Below are 23,358 nucleotides of genomic sequence, written 5' to 3'. Positions count from 1 at the left end.
ACACTGCTTTGTTGTGAAAGCACTTCCTAGGCACTATTTGTGCTCTTAAAATTATAATCGGCCGGATAGCAGGTTGGTCATGTTTCCAAGTCCTGTCATGGATTTTCCCCAAAATAAGATTGTGGAACTTAGATGGAAAGTACGAAACAGTTTATAAATGCAGTAGATTGGTTGCTAGATTGAGATGTAACCAATTTTGCGCAGAAGAATTGTGAACTTAAGATGTTAGGAAATATGGGCGGTCTTCTCAGTCAAACGAAACGAAAAATGTGTTTTTGCAAATTTTCACAGGCTGAAAACTGAAAGATTTGAAACCATAGCATTTTATTCTAAGTACAATAATATGATTGTAATAAGAAATGGTAACTACCTCAGAAAATTAGAGCTCAGTAAAGTATGTCCCTCTGAGCATATATTATTTCTTTGCGTTTACGTTACTTTTATAAAAAGGTGTTAGCACCACTCTAAACACGAAGACAGTCACGGTTATAGCCAAAGCGTGCATGAACATTGAGTATATTTAGAAAATAACGTATCGGCCTGCAAAAAGCTAGGCTCTTTTTAAAACTTGAAATTCCTATTTAATAATCTCGAGAAGGGGCGGTATTTCCTTCAGATGTCTGCTGTCTTGCTGTCGTTTTTCGCCATGACTAACATTCTCTTTAAAATCAACTGTTCTTCTTTGTAGATTTATTAACCCTTTAACTCCCAGATCAAATTTGTAATTCTCCTTACTGTCAGCCATAACATTCTTATAATGTTAGTTCAGAGAATTTGGTATTGGATCAACTAATTATTCTCAAATTGATATTTTTCTTTATTCTCATCACTTATCTGGTTGATATTGTATTGATATCGTAAGGAGAAATTCTGTCTTGGTCACCCATTGGAGTTAAAGGGTTAAAGAAGATTGAAAGTGCGTTCGAGGTAAAAGAGTCGCTGGATTGGCGGTTTCTTTGTAGACGCGATAACACACACGACGATTCTCAACAAAATAACCTGGATTTCAAGAAATTAATAATTTATCTACACACTTACATTACTAGACGAGTAAATACGCGATTATGAAAAGAGTTACAGATTTCATGCCAATCCCGCACGCTTAACCCTTTAATCCCTGAGTGACTAGCATATAATTTCTCCCAACAGTATAACCCCTTCATCACACAGTAGGGTCAAGAGAATAAAGGAAATGATTACCAACTAAATATTCCTTTGATTGATTAACAAATTCTCCACGTCAGCACCTTATGAAATGTAAAGAAAACGATATGGAGAATACAGCTATTTCAATTTACGTTGTCGGATCAAAGCTTCAAGGGTACGGGACAAGACCGAAAGGCGGTATGGGTAGATTAGAATTAATTTTAGGCTTTCGGGGTTGTCGGCGCGAGATGGACATGGACATCGGAGATCTTCGCTGTATGGACGAGGCATTGTTAATTTTGCTGATAATTATTCATTAAGATCCCATATTCCCCTTCGGTCTTGTCTTGTAGGCTTGAGGCTTTGATCCGACAACGTAAATTGAAATAGCTGTATACCTACTGATGTTAGGGTGTAAAGGATGAAACGATCACATGACGGATGGCAGATAAAACGGCACGGTGGTCAGTGACCAAGTTTTGGAAAAGGAAAAAAAGCGGATAGGTCATTTGGGGGATGTGATAAACGTCTTTGAAAGGAATGTAACTTTGAAGTGATGGTGGTTTACGTACTATATAAAATTTAAAGCTAAGATCACGTAGGTAATGCTCACAGGAAAGAGACTGGTAAAGATGAGTGAGATTAACATGGATTTTACATAAAAATATTGAAACTTGAAGCCGAATTTTTCAATGTATAATGATATTTGTTTACTGATTAATCCAACAACTAGTATTTCCTGGAAAGCCGAACTTGTTCAAGGAAAGTGGGGAAAATTCCAGCAAGTATCTAGCAATTCAAACATCTGCCGAATATCGGAACTTAACCGAGATCTCTTTGGGCGTTTATGTAGAAGGAGGAGAGCTATAATCCCACTTCATGGAAAGGCTCACTCTGAGCTTTCCAGATCAAGGTAAGATTTGATCCTGTTAAAATGTGACAGGCTTATCTATTTATAATTTGAACCACAACAATTTGGAAGAAGGTCGAAAAAAAAACTTGGATAAGAAAGTCTTAAATTAATAAGAATAGTAGAGGGCGTCATCTAGACGGTTCGGATCTCGCCAATTGGGTTTGGAGATAACCGCGACGGTTTCCAATGTAAACTTCACTACCTTTTCGATTTTAAGTTTATAGTTATTGATATACCAATTACTTAAAATGACTTTCTATAACTTCCGGTCTCCATCATGATCAAAATCTCAACGGGAGTCAAACACTCCCATTTGGTCATCATTTCTAGAAGGATAACTGTAATTCACGTTGAGTGTTTCCTATACATAGCTACGAAAATATATTTGCTCTTCTCATTTTCCGTCGATCAAAGCCTAATCCTCGTTGCTGAACCCCAAGGATCTTATTGCTGACACTGACTAGTAGGATGTCGCGGTGATGTTACATTTTCATAGGGGTAAAACTCTTTTTCTAATGGATGCGTTAGAGCATATTTACAGTGGCTAATTTACATTATCAACTCAGTTGATAAAACCAAATCTGACCTAAAACTTCCCGGCAGCACGTAGGCTAAAGGATCAGGATTCCGCTCTATCATCCACCGAGGGAGTGGTGTTTATGTAGGGGCTTAAATCCAGAATTTTGAATTAATGTTTTAAAGACAAATCGCGTTTTACAAATGTTACGGAATTCCGTCTAAACCCTTACGTCCAACATTTTAATAGGATCACAATTAAGTGACAATTAAGTTTTGAAACTGTTTTCTCGGGATAGCTTGCAAGTTAAAGAAAAACAGCAACGACGTAGGTATCTAAAAGAAAGTTTCCATGCTGAGAAATAAGTTAATTAATTAGAGATAAATACCACATTCCTCTCGGTAATGTGATCAGTGTCCTTTAAGTAACGTAGTTTTAATTGCGCTATCGGACCAAACTTTCCTATTTTGGTACTCCAGCAATTTCAAGGAAAATCAGTATTCTTGAAGCATAGGAGAAGAAACCCAGTGAGTTATAGATACGGTGTTAAATTTCAGGAACATCTATACCTCGATTAGTAATTTACGTAAGGGAAGCAGTGCCATGCTGGTCAAATATTACATTTCTGAATTTTCGAGATAATACCACACCACAGCTCGTTCTCTTTCAGACAAGGGTGGGTAGGCTTATGAGATAGGCGACGGTCGCCCTACAGAACTGAAGTATAGTTAAAAACCAATTATTTATTTAGACTGAGTGGAACCAGCCGGCTCTATCAGAGGAAGCAAAACGCAGCACATTTCATTTTATTTTCATTAAATACCTTAATCATGATCGCACACTAAATGTTGTTCAGTTCCTCAAATCCGCCTTTGGTCGTTAATAAGTTTAAGTTTCCTGAGCCTATACTTATTAAGTAGCTTAGCTGTTGTTTTTACAGGCGTTGAACACCAAAGATTCTTCGATTAGCAAATCGATTGTAATAACGGAGAGAAAGACTCATCGTCCTCTGAAGAAATCAAGACTGAAAAGATCAACTCTTTAACATTGACATAATTTGCACCATGGTCGTAATGCAATTCCAATCAAAATATCTGTCATCTGGGATCTTTTTACTTAGTATCAAGTTTGCATGCGTTTTATACGGTACGAGGCCAATTCAAAATTCAAGGACCCAGGGAGAGAGAGGTGGGGATAGGGAAGGGCTGAATGATTCCTACACAGCCATTTTCTGCCAGGGGAAGGACTGTAGTTTTCTCGGTCCTCAAGTCTCTAATAGAGTACGTTTATATATTATTCAACCTCTTGAGTAAAGTATCTTTCTGGAATCGAGGCCAACGTTGGCGGTCTTCATGTGTGGTACTAACAATTTTTGAAATATCTGACTTGAAAAATATGTCAAAGTATGATTTAGAAGGTCGGATCAGCTCGCCCACAGTCTATAACAATTTTTTTGTCCTAAACGTAGTAACAGGTTTTAAGGTCTCTACAGCACACGTCAACCCGGTAAAATAAATTCCCTTTGGTACACTCCCGCTCCGGACCCTCAACATGTCGGTATAGTGGTGGCTAATCACCTTCTTGTTACAGGCTCGGATGTCTAAATACGTGGTAATACCGATGTTTCTTTTAAATACACAGAACATACTCTGAGAGAAATGTTAATCTGCGCCACGAGTCTCTTTTGCAGAGATCTTTGGATCAAATCTGACCCCGAACGTGTGCGACCATAATCAGCTATCGAGCAGGCTTCTGGCGATGACCCGTATCTCTTCTTGGTTTTAGACACAATTCAAGGCAGACACAGAAAACTGAAGCATCACTCGTCAGTTTTTATTGGAATCAATTTGGGTTATTATTTTTTCCCACGATTTTGACCACCTGAGGTTGATCACCTTGCGTAATAGAGTTGCTTGAAACTATCTCGGTGAAAGACACGAACGGCGTGTTTGGTTACTCTAAAGGACCGAAAAATGCCTGTGTTGCTGACTTTGTAGTTATTTCAGGTCTATCATAAGGAGATATTTTGTTCAATTTGTTTTGTTCAATGATGGTGGGAATTGGACAAGTTAGCTCCTTTCGAAGATGAAGGCAGTTTTGAGTGTAAATTATTGCAATTTCCGTCCCAGAATTGTTTCTTGCAAAAAGACCTGCGGTGCTTGAAGGGAGAGTTCACGAAAGGACATTTGGCTTATCAAGTCGAGCAAATATTTGCAACTTAAGGCACGCAATAGAATTTGAACCTACAAATAACACTTACTGATACAAATATTACTTTATGCGACAAAAATAAATTAAACATTTTAATTCTCAACCCCAATATGGTGTCAATTAGTGGTATCAACAAGACAGGCAAAATTCCCTAACAATTAAACAGACATTAATACACCCTCTGGACAAGTTTGTAAACATATTCATCTATTTGCAACTACGAATTTGACAGGTGAAAAAGATAAATAATTACCGAAGCATGGCTCTGCAAATGTTTTCTATCAAAACCTTTATCTTTATGGAGCGCATGTTGTAGATCTCAATTCATGATTAACAACAGAATGCGTCAAAGAAGCGTTAACTTAAACGACTTTTTGAGTGGTCCTTAGCAAAACCGCACACACCTAAAACAAAGTTGAAACTCGAGAGAGGACTTAGCCCTTTACGGCCTCTCATTACTCACACTACTCTCTGTAGAATGAAATAAGCGCCAATAATGATGCTTAAATCACACATCACGTATAGCTCTCGATAAATTGATTATAAGACTGAGAAGGTCTTAGGTGTTGCTGAAAAAGTCCAGGCGCCTGCCCTCGGCGTCATTCCTCGCCTGAGGGCGGATCGTATAACTGCAGCTGATAAAGCGATGAGATAGTTCATGCTAAGACATTTGAAAGTACACTCAGTGAGAGATTAAGACAGCTTTGTTTACTTCCCAGCTGGTGGGAGAATAGCTGTTAACAAGAAACGCTGCACGGCGGAGGAATAATGTTGGTAAGTACTAGAGTTTTGTTGCTTGACATCTGTTTTGTAAAGTGCAACCAAATGAAAACGTTTTTGGAGCTACGGAGTAAAAAGAAACGTTTCATTTTATGTCGCTGCGAACTCTCTATCGACTTAGTCCAAAGATGCTCTCGTAGCTTTTTTAATTCTAACTCATGCTTGCGATTGTTAAAAACACTTCTTAATCCATTCTTCACATCATGTGCACCCCTAAACCTGAGGCGGGTGACACCGACGAAGTTTCTCTCCAGAACTGCGCGTGAACATTGTATCCAACTTGTAAACCTGCTATCAAAACATTTTGATCGCAGTGATAGGCACTGTTTAAAATATTCCGCCATCTGATTTAAACTAAAGAGCTTTATGACTGTTTTGAAAACACTACAACCAATTCTCACAACTTGTTAGGATGTTTACCCGCAGAAGTATATAATCTATATAGTAAACAAGTCATCTAAACATGCCTGACCTCACCTACGAATATATGACTAGTGGCTGGTTTATATCTTTACTGCAAAGTAGCCTCGTGATTTATGAGATGTGCTTATTAAAAAAACAGCAGTGTTTGCTTCAAAGAGAATGAGACGAGCTATTTGAAAAGAAAGAAAAACAGTCTCTTATAGCGCAGTGTCTTAAGCATATATAGACGCGGCTCGTTTGTTTTCATTTTTCGCGTGCTGAAGAGAAATATTGATCAGAGAGTTAAGTGAGGTCGTCTTCAGAACAAGTCATATACATTGGATTTAAATAGACTAAAGATCAATTTTTGTTTTGAGAGTCGACACACTGTATCTTCATGGATAAACAACTACAGATTTTTAGACCTGACATAACATAATGAATGACATCTGACTGCCTGTTTGGATTAAATTACAAATAATTATTTAAAAGCGCTGTTATAGGGATCCATTTTAAATGCATTATTTCCATTTGGTGGTTGTCTGTTTTAACGCACACGTTTATTTATGACTTCAGCTGTGCTAAGAGCGGATACAAGGATCCTACCGTGGATCCATAAATGATGATTGATGTGAACTATAATCAAGACTAAATATTCCTTTTTTTATGTTCTAAACTTACCACCTCTGTTTACGATGGAAAATTGCCCAGAAAAATCGGAAACATGTAATGCCTCGAGGAATTTCACTCGACATTACTGCAAATCCTTTGAATCTTTGCCTCTTATAACTGATTTGCGCACGCAAATATTACATGAATGACTTGATTTATAATTGAGACAATCGATTAACTTCAATCTTAGCCTAAACATACTCACGTAAAGTGATCAATCACTTGAAATTTTGACACGGATAAAACACTATTTCCTTAGCGGTGCAATGGATTTTGTGCTCGATTACATGGACGACTTTATGCCATTGTAGGATACATAATGTCGAGCACACCGAGTTTTTCGAGGGGCATTTTGGTTCGTTGAGAATAATACGAGCAGAATATCTAGCCAGAGGGTATAACAAACTAAGAATGCTATCTAAGTGATGCAGTCTTTGTTTTTGGCCCAATCTTCTCTAAAAATATGAAGTGAAACTGCTAAAGGGTCGAGTCAAGGGATGTAAATAACATTTTGTCGAGTAGGAATGGTGCACTATTGCCCGATAGGGCTAGTTTCCTTCCATATGATCTCAGAAATTCTCGCACCCTGTTTACACGTGGGTTGAGTTTTCTTTTTTTCATCTTTTCACTTTGAATTTTTTTTTTTTCCGCAAAAACCAGATTCTCAAATATCAATTCTATTAATTAACATCTGCATTCAAAGTCATGAGGTATTACAACCATTTCTGTAGAACCTTTCCGTTTCATTTGGGGAAACAAAATTGCAATGTGCATTTTTCATTTGCTTGGAGAGTAAATAGTTTCGCGTGGGCGTATTTATTAACGATTACAATTACCATTTCCGAAAACTGTGACAATTCATAGAGAATCACGCCAGGTCTTACGACGAAAACAAACTACCAAACGGACCCCGTTTTATCAATAAACCACTATTGTATCTACAACTACACTTCCCACATACAACCACACAGACACGTGCGCCAGCTGTTGAAAAGCAAACCATTTTTAATTGTATTTTGATTGATTATTCCCAAGTTCATCTCCGCATAACAGATAAAACGACATAAGAAGGAAATCCTCAGGAACCTTCTTGGCAACTTCCTGTCTCGAGCTGCAAGTTGAGTTTGTTGCATGTCATATTCCCCCCAGCGATTTCCGACAATCTGTCTGAATCCACCATATCCACCCTTACCGAAAAACATCCACCGTGATAAATCATTTTTACGTCGTCCTGGTCTGTTAGACTCGACGTAAGAATAAAGCTCAATGATTTTGGTGACCTCTTAAGCTACTTCGGCCAGTAGTCGCACATTTCATAGATACATAGCTGAAAAAATTCCTAAGAGGATCAAAGAAGATCGAGATTTTTCTTCCTGTAGGTCAAAAAGATAAACTCTATAACGAGATGAACATTCTTAGCCTACTCGAGGTCGATTCTAGCATAGATGAAAAACCAGTTTCTCCTTATCTCATTCACGCGAATGTTAGGGATGCGTCCGTTTGATCTATCCATCGGTTGAACTTCATTTTCATGTCGAAATCAATCATTTGACAGTACCGAAAAAAAAAGGGAGAAGAAAGAGAGAGAATATAAAAGCAAAAGCTGGAAAAATCCAAGATCGAAGAAAACCAAAACTTGTAATCATTTAGCTGGTCACATCTTAAAAACATACTGAGCAAAATTAACTTTCGAACAAGTCTTTGAAAATGTTAGTTAAAAAGTCGGGAGAATGTTCATAATGCTAGTTCCCTTTATGAAAGCAAACTAAACCGTATAAGTCATATGTTCATGATGCTAGTTCCCTTTATGAAAGCAAATTAAACTGAACAAGTCATATGACTTTTTCCTCATGCAGTTTTCCTAGATAAACAACACGTAACTATAGACACTTATCTTTGGTTCGCCAAACGCTCAAAATAAACCTGTTACGCCTCCCCATATTTGATTTATTGGATTGCTTTATTGAGAATTCTTCTGCTACTTATCTTTCGCTGTTGATTGCCGGTACTCTTTCAAAAGATGAATAATGTAAATAATTAAGAATGAATCCCTTCTGAACCACTTAACCTTTTTTTTTTGTACGACTTACAGTTTGTATCTTCTACTCAGTTCGCATCTTTGATTTATTGTCTGTACCGCCATCTAATCTAATGACCTTTCCCTATTTTTAGTCATTTTATAAACTAAAGCTTGTTTTTTCTAATTCCTCAAGATTTTTTATAACTTAACGCCAGATGTTATCTCCTAAATAAAGTGCATGATAATGCTTGCGTGACGGTCGTGTACCACTTGATATTTTCTTCCAGAAATAAAAGAAAACTTGTCAGAAAAGCTACTCTGCCCTTTATTCTAATTCCATCAGATTCTAGATCAGCTCGTCTTAGTTGTTGGTAGCATATTACCCACAAGGGCAGTAAATAGATTTATCATACCAGTAAATTACTTAGCTGTCAATTGGACCCATCATGACTTAAGCGATGATTTAGTTTTTCCTCACAGCTGTTGATTTTTCTTAGACTTGTCGTGAACACAGCTGAAACTTTGAAGAATACTCAATATAAAAAGATGAAATATGAAAAAAGGCTGCTAGCTTTTATCATTTTAGTTCTTGGTTTCAATCTTTTTGCAAGGACTCGTGCATGTCTAATTTGATGATTTTGATGGTTTATAGATTACAGCAGTACTCGTGGGAGTTGTTGTCAAATTACGCCTTTCTTAAATATGCAGGGAGTCAAAAATTTTTAATTGATGATAGGGCGGGTCAGGGTCAATATTCCTTGGAGAAAGGAAGAAAAAATCACGTTAAGAGAATAATCCATACAATTTGTGCTTTAATTACCGTTACAAGATGTCTGAACGTTAAGAAGGCAAAGATTAATTAAAGCGCACGAACAAACAAACCGACGTGATATCTATTAAATTAGGTGTGTCATCTGTTTGCAGGCATTTTTTGTGTGGAGCCTCGCTGTGTCTTCTGTGAAAGGATTCGAAAAAGGTGAGACATTTATCGCTTGCTAATAACAATCCCAGATTTTATTGCGATTAAGTTAAGTTAGATGACTACCTTGTGGTTCACTAATTGTATTCTATTGCTACAGATGACCTCTTTGTCTAACAGTGTTTGGGTTAGGGTGGGTTAGCCTTGAAAGAAATGATTAAATCATAAAGTGATGACTAAAGTAAATTGACGACAATATCTTGAAAACGGCGTTTTGTTGTAAGGACGACTACACTTATTCTTTTGTTGTGATTTTAAAAAGGCGGGGAATTTCCGCTAACTGACACTGAAGTAAAACTTCGGAGGTCCGTACTAAAGCAATAACAGAGTCAAAGCTATTACCCTTTGTGAGTAGATAGAGACTGCGACCACCTCTGATCAGACAGTTTTAATAAAATGTATCCTCTTTGTCTCAGCCGAGAGAGTGTTAGACAAAGAGACTGATTCCCAAATAATAGCCTTACTTCTCAAATCCATGCCAAGCTACTTTCATGTCGCTCCTAATTTCGTTAAGTTTGCTCTTGGAGCCTTGTGGCCTCTTTTTTCATCAAAGTGTTCAAACGTGTGAGGTATAACTGTATAACTGTTTTCTTCCGCATGGACAGCTCGAGTCTTAAAATGACGCCGAAGAGAGGCTACATTCGGAAGCAGGTTGCATTGGGAATCCGCTTTTTTAGCTTAATCGTCCATGTCTACATGCACTCACTAGTTGATTTGTCATTCACTAACATGTCTATTTCTGATTAACACCCAGCAACTGGCCCTAGCAACCGAACCTGTGAGTCCGTGGTAAGGGAACTTGTTCATTCCCGTCCCCTCCATGTGGCAATCCGACATTGTTGTAACTACTCCAGGGTTACTTATGACTGTGTCAATGGCTACAAGCAAGTGGAGGGAGACAGAGTGAGGCGCTGCTTTGAGGGCAAACTACAAGGGAGGGAGCCAAAATGCAGATTCCCAAAAGGTAGGGGATCTGTATTCCCAGGAAATGTAATAGATTTCCTGATGCTTAATCTCTAAGAATCGTGTCTTGGCATTTGCTTTCGGTCCTTACATACTCTCTTTATTAAGCGACTTAAAATGACCTGTTTGCTTTGTACTTAAACTGCCATTCGGTTAAATCTCGACATATTCCCCTTTTATTTTTGAATCGAGGGCGATTTGTTTTTTTTTTTGAAAAAATTTCTCGGTCGACGCTGCATTCACATCGCAAAATTGGCTGAGATATCAATGACGTATACGAATGCTGACTTACTGCAAGCACCTTAAGTGTATTGTGTTTGGAGTATAATTAAAGTTTGCGGAATATTTAAATATTGGAATATTTAGTAACATACGTTATTTGTTTTATTGAGTTAGGGAGTTAAAATGGTTGACGTGTAACTCGGGTATTATTCAAAATACTTTGAATTGTTCAATTTTATAGTAACCAGCTGTGGTAACCCGGGAACGATTCGTCACGGTTACTTCATTGGATCTGATTTCAGTGTTGGTAAGACTGTGAAATACAGATGCAGCCGCGGTTACAAATTGCGTGGACCAGTGGTCAGTGTATGCAAGAACCATGGGATATGGAGTAAGCGACCTGAGTGCATCGGTAAGTTATAATTTTTCTTCCAAAAAGATAAGTTTCTCGTTGCGTAAATTCAGTACATTGAGAAAAAGACGGAATTATCCACCATAAACCCCTATTAGAAAGTCAGTCTAAGAGATTTTTTCGTATTGCTTGTTCAAGCATTAGCCTTTTGCAATCATAACATTGTAACTCTTTTTTGAACACACGGTGGTGCAGACTCGCGTTTTGACCGAGGTCAGTGGTCTTTGTTTTAAGCAAGAAACATTTCGGTTTTATTGCTATTTTCCTGGCAAGATTATTAAAGTTTATCAGTAAACTAAAAAGGGTGGTAGCAAAGTTTGCTGCTTCAGATGGCCTGGTTGCTTAGCCTTACTTTTTGCTTTTGATATTAGGAAAATCTCCCACTGATGTGGACCATAGACGCAACTCAAATAGGAAATTTTTAAATCGGAACTAAAGTGATGCTGCTATTTTTCCTTAGACAAAAAAGTGATGGATGTGGACGAAGCCACCGCCTTTATTCGTCACAGTCTTTTAGACAATTACTTCAAGCATCTGTGCTCATCAAACGATTCATGTTCCGAGGTTCATTCCAATTCCAGAACACGTCGTTCGCTTGATCTCGATTACAATGGAGGTCTGGATGTGATTTTCTTAGTGGATGTATCTGATGGAGTCACCAAGGATGACTACAAGATTGGACTCAAATTTGCTCAAGAACTCATCAGAGTTCTAGCAGCAACTGTGATGTGAGTAATGAGTATCGCAAGTAGTATTGTATATAGACTGCATGTTGAGAAACAGGCTTGTGTTTTTTTTTTCTTTTTTAATGATAAGTTCCGGCCTGAGATTAGCTAAAATTTTTAAGACGGTGCTGAGAAGATACTTTAAGCTGTACTCACCATGCATGAATGATTTCTACGTTTTCCCCACATCTAGAAAATCCAGAATATCTTTGTCACATTAGTGTTGTGAATCTCAGTGTATACTTCACAAATTTAGCAAGGGTTCTGTAGTCGGTGCGACATATCTTGTTATCAGCAGCCGAGCTTATAGCTCAAGCATAGGAGCACACGGCGCACTTTGATATAGTTCATCGTCCTAGTATGAATAACTACATGGAAAATTGTGGTCGAACAGGCTAATAGTGTAATTACACCAGTAAGTGAAACCTTTTCACGCCATCTGTGTCTTTACTTTTGCGTCATTTCTTGTTCACAGGCGCGGGGATATTCGTATTGCAGTTGTCTCGTACAACAGTAAACCATATACTTTCATGAATTTCGCATCTCCGTCCGACAGAGTGATAAAAAAGATTGGTGGTATCAAGAAATCAGGGGGTTGCGGTACTTCCCTCGGTAGGGCCATGTACATGACACGGCGAAGGCTGGTCCCTAATACTCGGACTAATAGCAATAAGGCCATGTTTATCATAAGCAATGGACTATTGAACATGGGAACAAGCCACCCAAAGGCGTCGCGTTTATTGGAGAGCGAGAAATCTTTTCAGATCTTTTCCATTGCTGTCGGCAAGAGTCCCAATACGCGGCTTTTGTCGTCTGTTGTCTCGCAGCCTGAGAAGAGCCATCTTATATTTCTGAGATATTACGGTGACGTTTTCGATGCTGTACGGCGAACCGTGTCGAGGAACAAAAAGGGTGAGTTGCTATTGAAAAAGAGAGAGCACAATATTTCGCAAAAACTATTAATAGCAAATTGAGTATTTTAAATCAGAAAAAGCGTCAACACCTAAATATCAAACGTATGGAAAGAATCACGATCAGCCACATCAAATAATTATTCATGTAAATATTGATCCATTGTTAGATAGTTGACAAATCGTACCGAAAAATCTCAACTTGTTACTTTATTACTAAAAGCCGTGAGTTAGTAGGAAATCGAGCGCAGAAATGAAAACCAAAGTTCAACTCAAATTGCGGGAGAAAACTCTGTTTTAAGCTAATCTGTACAGCTACGTTTCATGAAAAGGAATCAAAACTAAGCCGCACAACCTCATTCTTCTTCTCTAGATCCTAGCGAATGTGGTGTAAGTGTGACCAAACCAAGAGCTCGCAATGTGCGGGGCAATAGGGCGACAAGTGGTGTATGGCCTTGGCAAATTAGCCTCCACTGGAACGGTAAGCACGCAAAAAGGATCAAGTAAATTAAACGTATTCCTAGAGTGTGGTATATGCAATTCTTTTATATCTGGATGGCCTTGGTCACCATAGTATATAGGCCATTACACCATGGCTACAACTAAAGTCACCCCTTTATCATAATGTCGTTGCTTTGTTTTCTTTTGTTTTCCTTTGAAATTTTTTTTCTTACGTTAGCGAACCTATTAGTATAATAAGGATATTTTTAAGGAAGAGCTTTTCAATTTTGACGTATCGAATAGGGTTGATTTGTCTTTGTGCCTCGGAGGCTGTCAATCATCGCAAGTTCTTTAAATCCAAAATACACTCTTTGAGAAGTGTTTTAGCATCAAATTTCGTGGGCCCTTTGTTTTTCTGGCGGATTAGAGTCTCTTTGAGGGTAGCTTATTGATCGACCACATGACTTTTTTAATTTGTCAGGGGGTACAAAGATCTGCAGTGGAGCTCTAATCAGCAAGGAGTGGGTCATCACTGCGGCACATTGCTTTTACTCTAAAACATGGAGAGCCGTCGTGCGCCCTGCTTCCAAGTAAGTGATCAAGTCACCCAAAATGTGTTTGGGACTAAAACTTGTGCTTCCTTAAGACTCAAGTAACATCTTCAGCCATTAATCCTCTTTAGTTACTTTATCATTGATAGTAAGGCCATTTCGCCATCAGCGTTTCGAACACAAATACGAATAGCGTTACTGCAACATAATTGTTGATGTATCTTGACAAAGTGGCGGAGAAAACTTGCTTTGCACCAAGTTCAGGAGCATGCGCGACATTCACGTAACGCGCTTCAAATGTAATATTCCTCGTTCTTTACGCCATGAGGCAGAACAAGCGTGCCCCAAATGTCCAGCAATCCCCGCTCTTTATGAGAATTGAGCGCAAGCCACTCAGGCTTAGTGTGCAGAGATTCACACAAGTGGGATACAATCTACGGATCGCACGTATCTCTTTACGGTCCGCATCCAAAGTTTCAAAAGGTTCCCATTTTGAGCTGACCTTAGCATTAGTTTCTTACATCAGTAGAATTATGATCAATTTAAGTTAGACTACCTCATCCAATTCCATCAATCAACGTTTTCTGTAGATACACCATAAAAGCTGGAGGCCACCATCTTGGAGACAGAAGAATCAGTCCGGAACAAGTCATTGAAGCCGCTAAAATTCACATACACGACAACTACAAGAGGCAAAGCCATGAAAACGACATTGCGCTCATTAAACTAAACCGAAAAGTCAAGTTTGGAAAGTATGTGAGTCCCGTATGCTTGCCTGCAGAGCATAATGACTTGGCAGCTCCTGGAAAACACGGCTTTGTCGCTGGATGGGGTGAAAAACAAACTCAAGCGAAGCAAGATAAGAAATCCTCAAAACATCGGAAGAGAGGCCGAAGCAAAGTGACGGTGCATGTCGCCCTGGAGGTATCCCCTGATAAAGCTTGTGGTAATAGCACCCGTCAGGCATTTAACAGGACAGTCATGTTTTGTGCCGAACACAATAAGGCGTGGCAACATTCTTGCCGAGGTGATGGTGGGGGACCATTTTTGCGCGAGAACTATGATTCAAAAACCAGAGGCTATCGATGGACCGTCGCCGGGCTGGTGAGCTGGGGCGAGGGATGCGGGGTAAAAGGTCGTTACAGTTTTTTTACCCGGGTGACTCCGTATTTCGGGTGGATATTGGAGACAACGAATCCACCGAAAAGAAGAGGCAGACACCCGCGAAAACGACATAACTGATTTGAATGAACAAAGACAATTTAATTTTGTTTCTGATATGTTGTGGGTCGAAGATAGAAAAAGAATACCATAATTAAATGTGGCGACAACAACTTAAGAGGAAGAGTAAAAATGTCGATAAGTTTGGTGACATCAGGACATTCCCTTGTATAAACTTTACGAAGTACTACTTTGCCGTAGTATTCAATACTCAAGACGTAAAGAAGTCCGGATTATGAAACCAGAAGAATAAAATACGAAAGAAGGAATCGAAAGTGTGTCTTGTAATTTTAGGCGCGATCCTCCTCACTCATATTCATAGAAAGTCGCGCTTGTAGGCGTTCAGTTGAGATGTTTCAGCAATCATGTGTTAGGGAAATTTACAATTGGTTGTTGAAAGTAATCCAGTATTACACTGGTTTCCGTGAAATTCGGTCTGGAATTTCGTCTGAAAAGAACAAGCCATCCTCTCAACCAATTGCTTGCATTCAAGACTAAAGTCAATTAGTTTCCATTGAAATGTGCCTCCCCTCGATCGTTCTGCTTCATTCGCCTTTTTGATCACTTTGGGTTTGGCTTTACATTATTCAAATGAATACCCGAAATTCAACTGTTCCGTTTGAAGTAATCGCAAGTTTTTAGAAAATAGTGATAAACAATTGTCTCATCTCTCATACTTTGCCTTCTCCATCCTCGATCGTCTTCTTGAATCAGAAATAGCAACCACCATGGAGATCAGTTGTTAGAAGTGTTTTTTTACCTCTATATTTTTTACAGAGAGCGATGTGTTTTTAATAAATTCAATGCATCACACCATGAGATGGACATGTTGATAGATAAAATTTTAGTGAATTGAATGTAGAAGTACAGAAGTGATCCTTGCAGGTGGTCTGCAGTCAAAGAATTGCTGAAAAGAAGTCTTCAAAAATTTCTGGCTCCGACGGAGTTCGAACGATGCCTCTCAGATACTGGCCGGTCAGGCGTTAATTTCAGCTGAGCTTTGAAGCCACATGTTGAGAGTAACGTTCTTCTTTCCCGTGAAGGAAAGAGATCACGATTAAATGAAACCGTATTCATTTCATTTAATTATTTATTACACCCATTTTGAAATCACTGGCGGTCCCTGTTATCTGATTGGCTCTAATTGGTGCGATTTATTCACGAATCGCACCATTTTTTGCTTTAAATCGCATCTTTTTCCCAGCCAATGAGGAGGCTATACTAAAAACAAAACAACCGATCAGATTTCAAGGCTTGTTTGAAGTAACCAATCAAATTGCAGTAAAATGTGAGACAAAGAGTATCATGTGGCAAATTTTGCTACTTTTGTTTCCAAAACTGTTATTTTTTCCTCCCAAAAAATGTATGAATTTAATTTCAAACCAGCTCAGTACTGCATCAATAAAATATTTGAACTGACCAAGTCCTGTGTTTGAGCGATTTCAAAATGAATGTGATAAAGAGGTAATTGAACCTCGTGTCGTGTAATTTTGATCTAAAATCATACTTGTGACTTCAAGTCGAACTCGTACTGCGTGCCCGTTCAATTTTGAAATCACGCATAACATTTCAGCCCAAATTGCACTCCACTCAGTTCAATTACCATTATAAATTAATTTAATCATAGGTAGCATTTCCCTACAGCCCCACACTACTGTAGAACATAGCCATTGTCCCAAAGGTAATCTATTGTTTTCGTGGAAATCTTACCGGACGGAATATCGAGAACTGATACCTAACTTAACACATTACACAGATATGATGCGTTACGAAAAGTGTTTTGAATCTTAGATGAAACATTTAAATCTCCCTTCTAAAAAACGAGGTAGAAAGATTAATAACTAATGTGTTCCTGTATGTTGTGTATCATCTCAGTTGTTGTTGTCTTGTTTTTAATTTAAAATGGAGAAGAAATCAATAAAATCACCGTTCAGAATTTGCTTTATTGCAGGTTGGACGAGTTTGGATTAAATTTTGGCTTCTTATTACCCTAACATGCAGCCATGGAAAAAATGAGTCCAAGTATTTCTCGTTTTGTGGAGTGACAATTTAAAATTTTCGCTCAACTTTGAAATAGTTTCTGTGTTCATATGAACAGAAATATAAAGCTTCTCGTGATAGCAATTTTAGGAGCGAAGTAAGTCCACTTACTTTGGTTAAATCTCGTTTACGACTCAACTGGTCTTGGTCTTCACCTCGTTCGGCAAGCACAAGGTAAACAAATGAATTCATGCATTTAATTTTATTAGAATGTACAGCCACGGAATTGAGAAAAATTCGAGAAAATGTCAAAACTCTTTTGTCCCTCAAACAAACGGTGATAATTATATGGTGCATGTAATTGGTACCATACTCATGCATTTCTTGAGGCTCATAAGTTGTCAATGCCGGAATCTAAACAATGTCCCAAACAAAATGAAAGCACCCTACCCGTGGTTGTGTGCTTCTGTCGGATTTTCAGAGTTTCGACTAAATCTTTTACAAAAATCTTACACATTTCAAGTTGGTAAAAATGTTTTTTCTGTAGCTCGACTGATCAAAGAGGCATTCTCATGCCCGAGAACTACCTGATTAAACAACTTACTAAGCTCTATAGGAACTCTGGTCAGCCTTAACTCTGAAACAAACATGAAAATAATTTTTTCTCGGCTCATCTCAAAAATCTTGTTAACTGATTAAATCAAATGCTTAAAGGGTAACTTTCATAAACGATCTATTGTGTCTCTTAACTCTTCCATCTTAGATCTAAGGAAGCTAAACTTTTATGGTTTGTCGTGCTCAAATATCGTGTATTTTGTCTTCAAAAGCCTCAAACGAACTTTGTAGACGATCTGTAATCCTCCTCCGTTTGTTGAGAAAGTTTTCTCCATCCTGGATAAATCTTATGTCGTCTTCTAATGAACGTTTTACACCGCGAACTCTAATCTCCGCCGTTTCTTTCAAGTCACTTATTCCTGCAATTGCCACTTGTTCGCATTTTTCCTATGGTGGGAAAAAGCATGCAAGGACTGTTAAGTTTTTTCTGATAAATCATAATTGTACGGAAGACTTTCGTTAATAGTAAATAAATCCCTTCAGACGGCTGGTACGTATGTTGGCTGATAACGTCTGCTGCGAGAAATGAAAATTAGGCTGAGATGCAAAGCTTCCAGGGCACATGTGAAATTTTGAGGACAATTTCTCAGCCAAGTAAATTGTCAGCCGACATACCAGCAAACCAGAAGTGGTTTATTTATTTCATAACCCTCCCACTAATTTTCGTATGGTGCGTTGAGAGCAAATTTTGTCGACATTTTTTGCACTTTCCGGAACAGTACTTGAGATTACCTTTTTTCTGTCAAAATCAGTGGACTCTAAAAAGGCGACTTCCTTTTTGTTCCATTTAAAGAAATAATGATGAAAAAGTGAGCTGGCTTTTTGCGCTGGCTTTATTTCTTTTCGACGGAAACCGTCAGGGGTTATTGCGTGGTAACTGTGCCGTGATTTTACGCCACGTGACGTAAAGAACCCACTAGAATAGCGAAAATTAACGAGTGGGTTATAATGCTTATATTCCCCCCTTTCAGAACCTAAATAGTCGGAGTAAGTTTGTGACTGGCCAACTTGAAAATCTTTCGAATTCGCTTTCTTCCTCGTAATTGTATGTATTTGCACGTTGTCACTTGAAACTTTATCAAAACTGTTCATCGCAATACGCTATTTAGACAAGAAAGGCGGCTTTGTAACTTTTAAAGTTTAGTGAATTATACACACCTCGTGTAATGTCTTCACTTTGGTTTCGAAGAACTTCTGGACCGCAGTGACCTCAGCTTGACATGCGGGCCAAAAGTATTTCAGCCATCCATTCAAATCAGTCCATGGTACTAAACTGTTTACCGCAGGTACACCAATTGCTGAGATTAGAGCTGAAGAAATAATTATAAAAAGCAATTTGCGAGATGAAAGAGATAAAATCATTTTATGTGGACATCCAAAAAGTTCGAGGCGAGGTTGACAACGAGAGTCGACGTAGGAATTCAGATCATCTGAAAGTTGATCTTTCTGCACTAATGATTGAAACCCACCTCTCACTGGCGGGATTTTTGCTACCAAAAACTCAAAACCTTACGCAGCTAAAGCAGAGAAAATCTAACAAAAAGTTGAATGAACAAACAAAACAGTAAATGAAAGAAAGAAAGAATGAATAATTGAATGAATGGATAAAAGATATATTTAGGCAATTGGAGGCACTAGACAGCCCACGGGCTACATAGATTTGTTATTACTTGCTACCGTAAAGCCAAATTTCAATTTCTAGTCCTGCCTATGGTTGGTCCAACATGATCATGTCCGAATGGAAGTTTATAAGACACCTAGAGGAACTTCATACCTCCGCTTTGACCATATATCAAAGCTCCTAATAAACCACAGCACACCATTTTGGAAGGTAAACTTGGATTTGTTAGGCAGCCGTGTAGGTCATTTCCTTGATATTCGAAACTCTCGTCGAGCTGAAAATCCTCGCTTTTCCACGTGGGCTCCGTTACTTGGAAAGTGAGTCTACCAGGTCCATCTGCCACTTTCGACAGGCAATTCCAGATACAGTCCAACTGTTCCTTGAGATCTTTGTCCTTTTTCACAAGAACGTGGAGTCTATGGTTCAAACCATCCCGGCACCGATCTAAGGCGTTTTCTGGAGAGACACCGTTCTTCATGTCATGTTCTATTTGCATCTTGAACTCAGCAATCTGTCGGTCTCGCTGAAGGCGCTTCACTACATCTACAAGGATACTTGATACTTGAGACAGGTGCGACTTTATGCTATTCTCGGCATCGGTAAGCTTGTTCATCCGGTTTGAGAGCCGCTGAATTCTCTTTTGCTTTCGGCTTTCCATTATTCTGCCCAGATTTCCTGACAACCCCTTTGCTTGTGCAACGAAAGCCTGCATATCGTACTTGAGTGTGTCGAATTTTAAAGCACCTTTAGCTGCTTCGACCAAATTGCGTTCGAATTCCTTAAATCCTCGGGAACCCTCTGTTTCTGTTTCATCTGAAGTAGTGGATGAGGCTTCATTCTGCTTCAAAAAAAAAAAAATGAGCAAAGTTGGTCTGGGAAGGCTAAATAGTTAATTAGCAGGGCAAATACCAGAGCGAGGGGAGGGGGGGGGGGGGTGATCCAGAAATTTTGATAAGGGAAAGTTTAAGGGAAAGTTTGCACCAGTGTTTAAATAAGCTTAGAAATATTTCTCGTCCATTAAATTATAATAATTCAAGTTGATTGGTATTATAGGAGCCTGTCGTTGGAAGAATTTCGGTTTTGGACCAAAAGTTTGATAAAGAAATAACCATGGAGATGAAGGGACCTGGAGTACTTTTTCTCCTCTTGGCAGAAATGCTCATTCCCAGGCAACTCGCAAAGATTTCGCTAACATTTTTATCTAGCCTCTTACCATTCATGTCCTTCTTTCACAAGGAGAGAGAAATTGTTATTACTCTGGTAAGAATGAGAAATTAAGGGTTCAGCTCTAATTCTAAATATTGGAAATACTGCCCTTGAATTAAGAGTCAATTCAAGTCTCACCATAGTTACCTGTTGTAAAGGACACCTCACTGCATCCCTTTGAGTCTGCGAGTCAATGAAGAAAACCTTTCCTCTGTCAGACACAGCGGTCATGAATTCTGCCACGCAGCGATCTTTAATGTCGCCTGTCGGGATTTCTGTATAGTCGTCAGAAGAATGGTTCTCTTGAAACATGTCCCACTTGGTGAAAACCCCCAAAGTGTATCTGCAGTTAACAGCTGTCACGAAATCCACTACCTACAGGGCAGTTGAGATGACTACATTTTGAACACCACTTATGCACGTAAATTACACGTCGAAATTAATCAAAGGCCAGGTCGATAGATAAAACCAGCCTTATACTTTCGAAGCTTAATTACAATTGTTACAATAGTGTGACAGAATTCAGTCAGTAAAGCCTGGAAAGTGCATTTCGGTTTGGCAAGCACAAAGCGAAACGGATTAGCATAATCTTCTTCCGCTCGAAATTACTATGTGAATTACTAGTATAGTAAGCCCAGTTACAGGCAGTGGCTCTCTGAGAGTATCTCTGATTTTATCCCGACTGCTTATTCACTAAGGGCTATGCAATCCTTAAAAATCCCCCCCCCCCTTAATTTACCGACAAAACAATAATCCATAAGGCGCCACGTGTATGTATATCAGCAATATTTACCCAAGCATTGTAATCATTCTACGAAAAAATAAACATTGACCTAAGTAAATATTGAATCCAGTTCTGAAGAAAACTCTTCACTGTTTCGCTCGCGGAATCTTAACAAAAAAATACGACAGGTTTTTCGAGTATAAGTACAGCGTAGAGCAAAGTTATATATGTTTTGAACATACTTAGTCAGATTCAAATATACAAATCAAAAAGGAAATATACAATATGGCGTCATTCATGCGTCTCTGAAACATGGAGTCGTCCTGGGAAAAAAATTGATTTCAATTCCTAAATATAAGTTAATAAAATGCTGAGGGGTTGGACTTGTAGCATTTTTCAGTCTCATCGATAAATCTCGCTAACTCAGAGCAAGCGATGAGGAGAGTGTGTCAGTGTGTTAGTTTTGGTAGCACAAACTTCATTAGCTCGGCAGTAATTTAAGAGCCTTGTTTCGCTTTCGGGGTTGATCTCATTTAAAATGGTAAGGTGTTACTTACGGTTCTCAAACTGGGGCTATGAATATCCATAACGGCGACAATGACATCCACAAACTTACAGAGTTCGGTCACTGCATCATCTGTAGCCTTCCGTTCGCCTATTCCCGGAGTATCGTACAACACAACATTTTCCACAAGAGCCTTACATCGCGCTGTAGGCCATTTCACATCAATAATACTGGCCGGGGTGAGACCGAGTGTTTCCCGCTGTTCTTTAGCTTTTAGAACGTGAAGAAGTTGTCGAAACTCGGAAATCTCTAGAGATTTACCAGAGCTTCTTTCGACCGCCGTCCACTCGTCGCTTGAAGACCCGGTCACCGCTACGTTGCAAAAGGTGGTCTCAGCTCGAGTAACAGGCATTATGTTTTCACCGAGTAAGGCGTTTATCAAAGTCGATTTTCCGGCGCCAACGGAACCAACAAAAGCGACCTGCAGTTTACTTTCCGCCCGTGTTGTAAGCTGAATTGCAGAGGCGTTTAACCGGTCAATTCGATTGGAAACTGTCTCGAAATCTTGCCACTCGTTTGAGGTGGAACACTCTTCGTTAAGAAGACGACGAACATCATCTCTGGTTTCCGTTAAAGCGTTCACTAAATGTTGTAGCTGCTCTCTTGCGAGCTTTATCTCTCGAATTCTTGGTGCAAACTGTGCGAACATCGTTAACCTTTCTTTGATATAATTATAATCAAACTGATTTAGACTTCGCTTGTGGAGACAGATATGACATGCGCTTTGCCTCGTGACCCGTATATGCAAATTTCTAATCCCTTTCGATCAAAATGTGGGCATACATGTCAGAATTACTTATGTAGCTTTCTGCAAAGGTAAGCACAAATTTTGGTGCCTGTAGAACATATTACAACAAAATAACAGTTTTAGTGTCATAGCCTTCTGGTAGGGTCCAAAACATAATTTTTCAATCCCGTATCCCGCCGCTATTTTCATTCCATCCCGCCATCCTGCCGCAATGAACATTTTCATCCCGAACCCACCAACAGCGATGTCGTCAACCAGTTCATTGAACAAACAAATTGAAACAACCCAACAATCAAATTTACGGCTGAAATATCTCTTTCAGACACCACTATCCATAAATGTAAAAGGTTCAACAGGGACTCAGTTCTGGACATGAGGACCCACCTCTACACATACCCACTTCTGCACATCCACACCCACCGGGAGCAAAGAACGGCTTCAAAAGAAAAATTTGAAGATAACATTAGACAGTTAAAAAAATATTTGGCATGGAGAGGCTACCCGAAAAACTTTATCGACAACCAACTCTCAGAAGGGAAAAAAAAAACAATCGAATCTTGCCCTTTGAAACACGATACTACCTAACAGTTCCAAACCCCTGAAGAAATCCCTATGAGCGAGTGACATTTAATGCCACAAAAACCATTACTAAGAGAAATCTTTAAAGAAACATCATACAGAAAGGGGTGTTCCCTCAAAAAGACGTACAGGTGAGAGCAAGATGATAACGAAGGCGAGGAAACTGGACATACTATATGGAGCCGCGTAAACACTAGTAACAAATACAAAGAAGAGTGGAAATACTTCGGAATC

At 38.9% G+C, this 23,358-nt stretch overlaps 2 protein-coding genes across 4 annotated transcripts; one reads left to right on the top strand and one right to left on the bottom strand.

Moving 5' to 3' along the window:
* The first annotated feature begins 1,878 nt into the window (after positions 1 to 1,878).
* LOC113668202 (uncharacterized) lies at positions 1,879 to 15,355 on the top strand. 3 transcript variants are annotated; one of them, XM_027184082.2, is made up of 10 exons: positions 1,879 to 2,059; positions 5,507 to 5,561; positions 9,586 to 9,637; positions 10,395 to 10,604; positions 11,067 to 11,237; positions 11,698 to 11,965; positions 12,438 to 12,874; positions 13,247 to 13,354; positions 13,796 to 13,904; positions 14,456 to 15,355. In XM_027184082.2, the coding sequence occupies exons 2-10, from the start codon at positions 5,556 to 5,558 to the stop codon at positions 15,105 to 15,107; spliced, it is 2,013 nt and encodes a 670-aa protein (XP_027039883.2). In that variant the 5' UTR covers positions 1,879 to 2,059; positions 5,507 to 5,555; the 3' UTR covers positions 15,108 to 15,355. The 3 variants fall into 3 exon arrangements, with proteins under 3 accessions (XP_027039883.2, XP_027039884.2, XP_027039882.2); XM_027184083.2 differs by lacking the exon at positions 1,879 to 2,059 and adding an exon at positions 2,440 to 2,557; XM_027184081.2 differs by lacking the exon at positions 1,879 to 2,059 and having other exon boundaries at positions 5,214 to 5,561.
* Positions 15,356 to 15,918: 563 nt separating this feature from the next.
* On the bottom strand, positions 15,919 to 22,530 carry LOC113668222 (mitofusin-1). Its single transcript, XM_027184105.2, has 5 exons — positions 21,790 to 22,530; positions 20,656 to 20,883; positions 19,456 to 20,140; positions 18,840 to 18,991; positions 15,919 to 18,068 (listed from the first exon to the last, which is right to left on the bottom strand). Exons 1-5 carry the CDS (start codon positions 22,444 to 22,446, stop codon positions 17,865 to 17,867), a joined length of 1,926 nt encoding a protein of 641 aa, XP_027039906.2. The 5' UTR covers positions 22,447 to 22,530; the 3' UTR covers positions 15,919 to 17,864.
* Between the last annotated feature and the right edge of the window lie 828 nt (positions 22,531 to 23,358).

Source organism: Pocillopora damicornis, chromosome 4 (genome assembly GCF_964200805.1).
Source record: "Pocillopora damicornis chromosome 4, jaPocDami1.2, whole genome shotgun sequence".
NCBI classification, from domain to species: domain Eukaryota; kingdom Metazoa; phylum Cnidaria; class Anthozoa; order Scleractinia; family Pocilloporidae; genus Pocillopora; species Pocillopora damicornis.
This window is presented reverse-complemented; position numbering and strand designations above follow the sequence as displayed.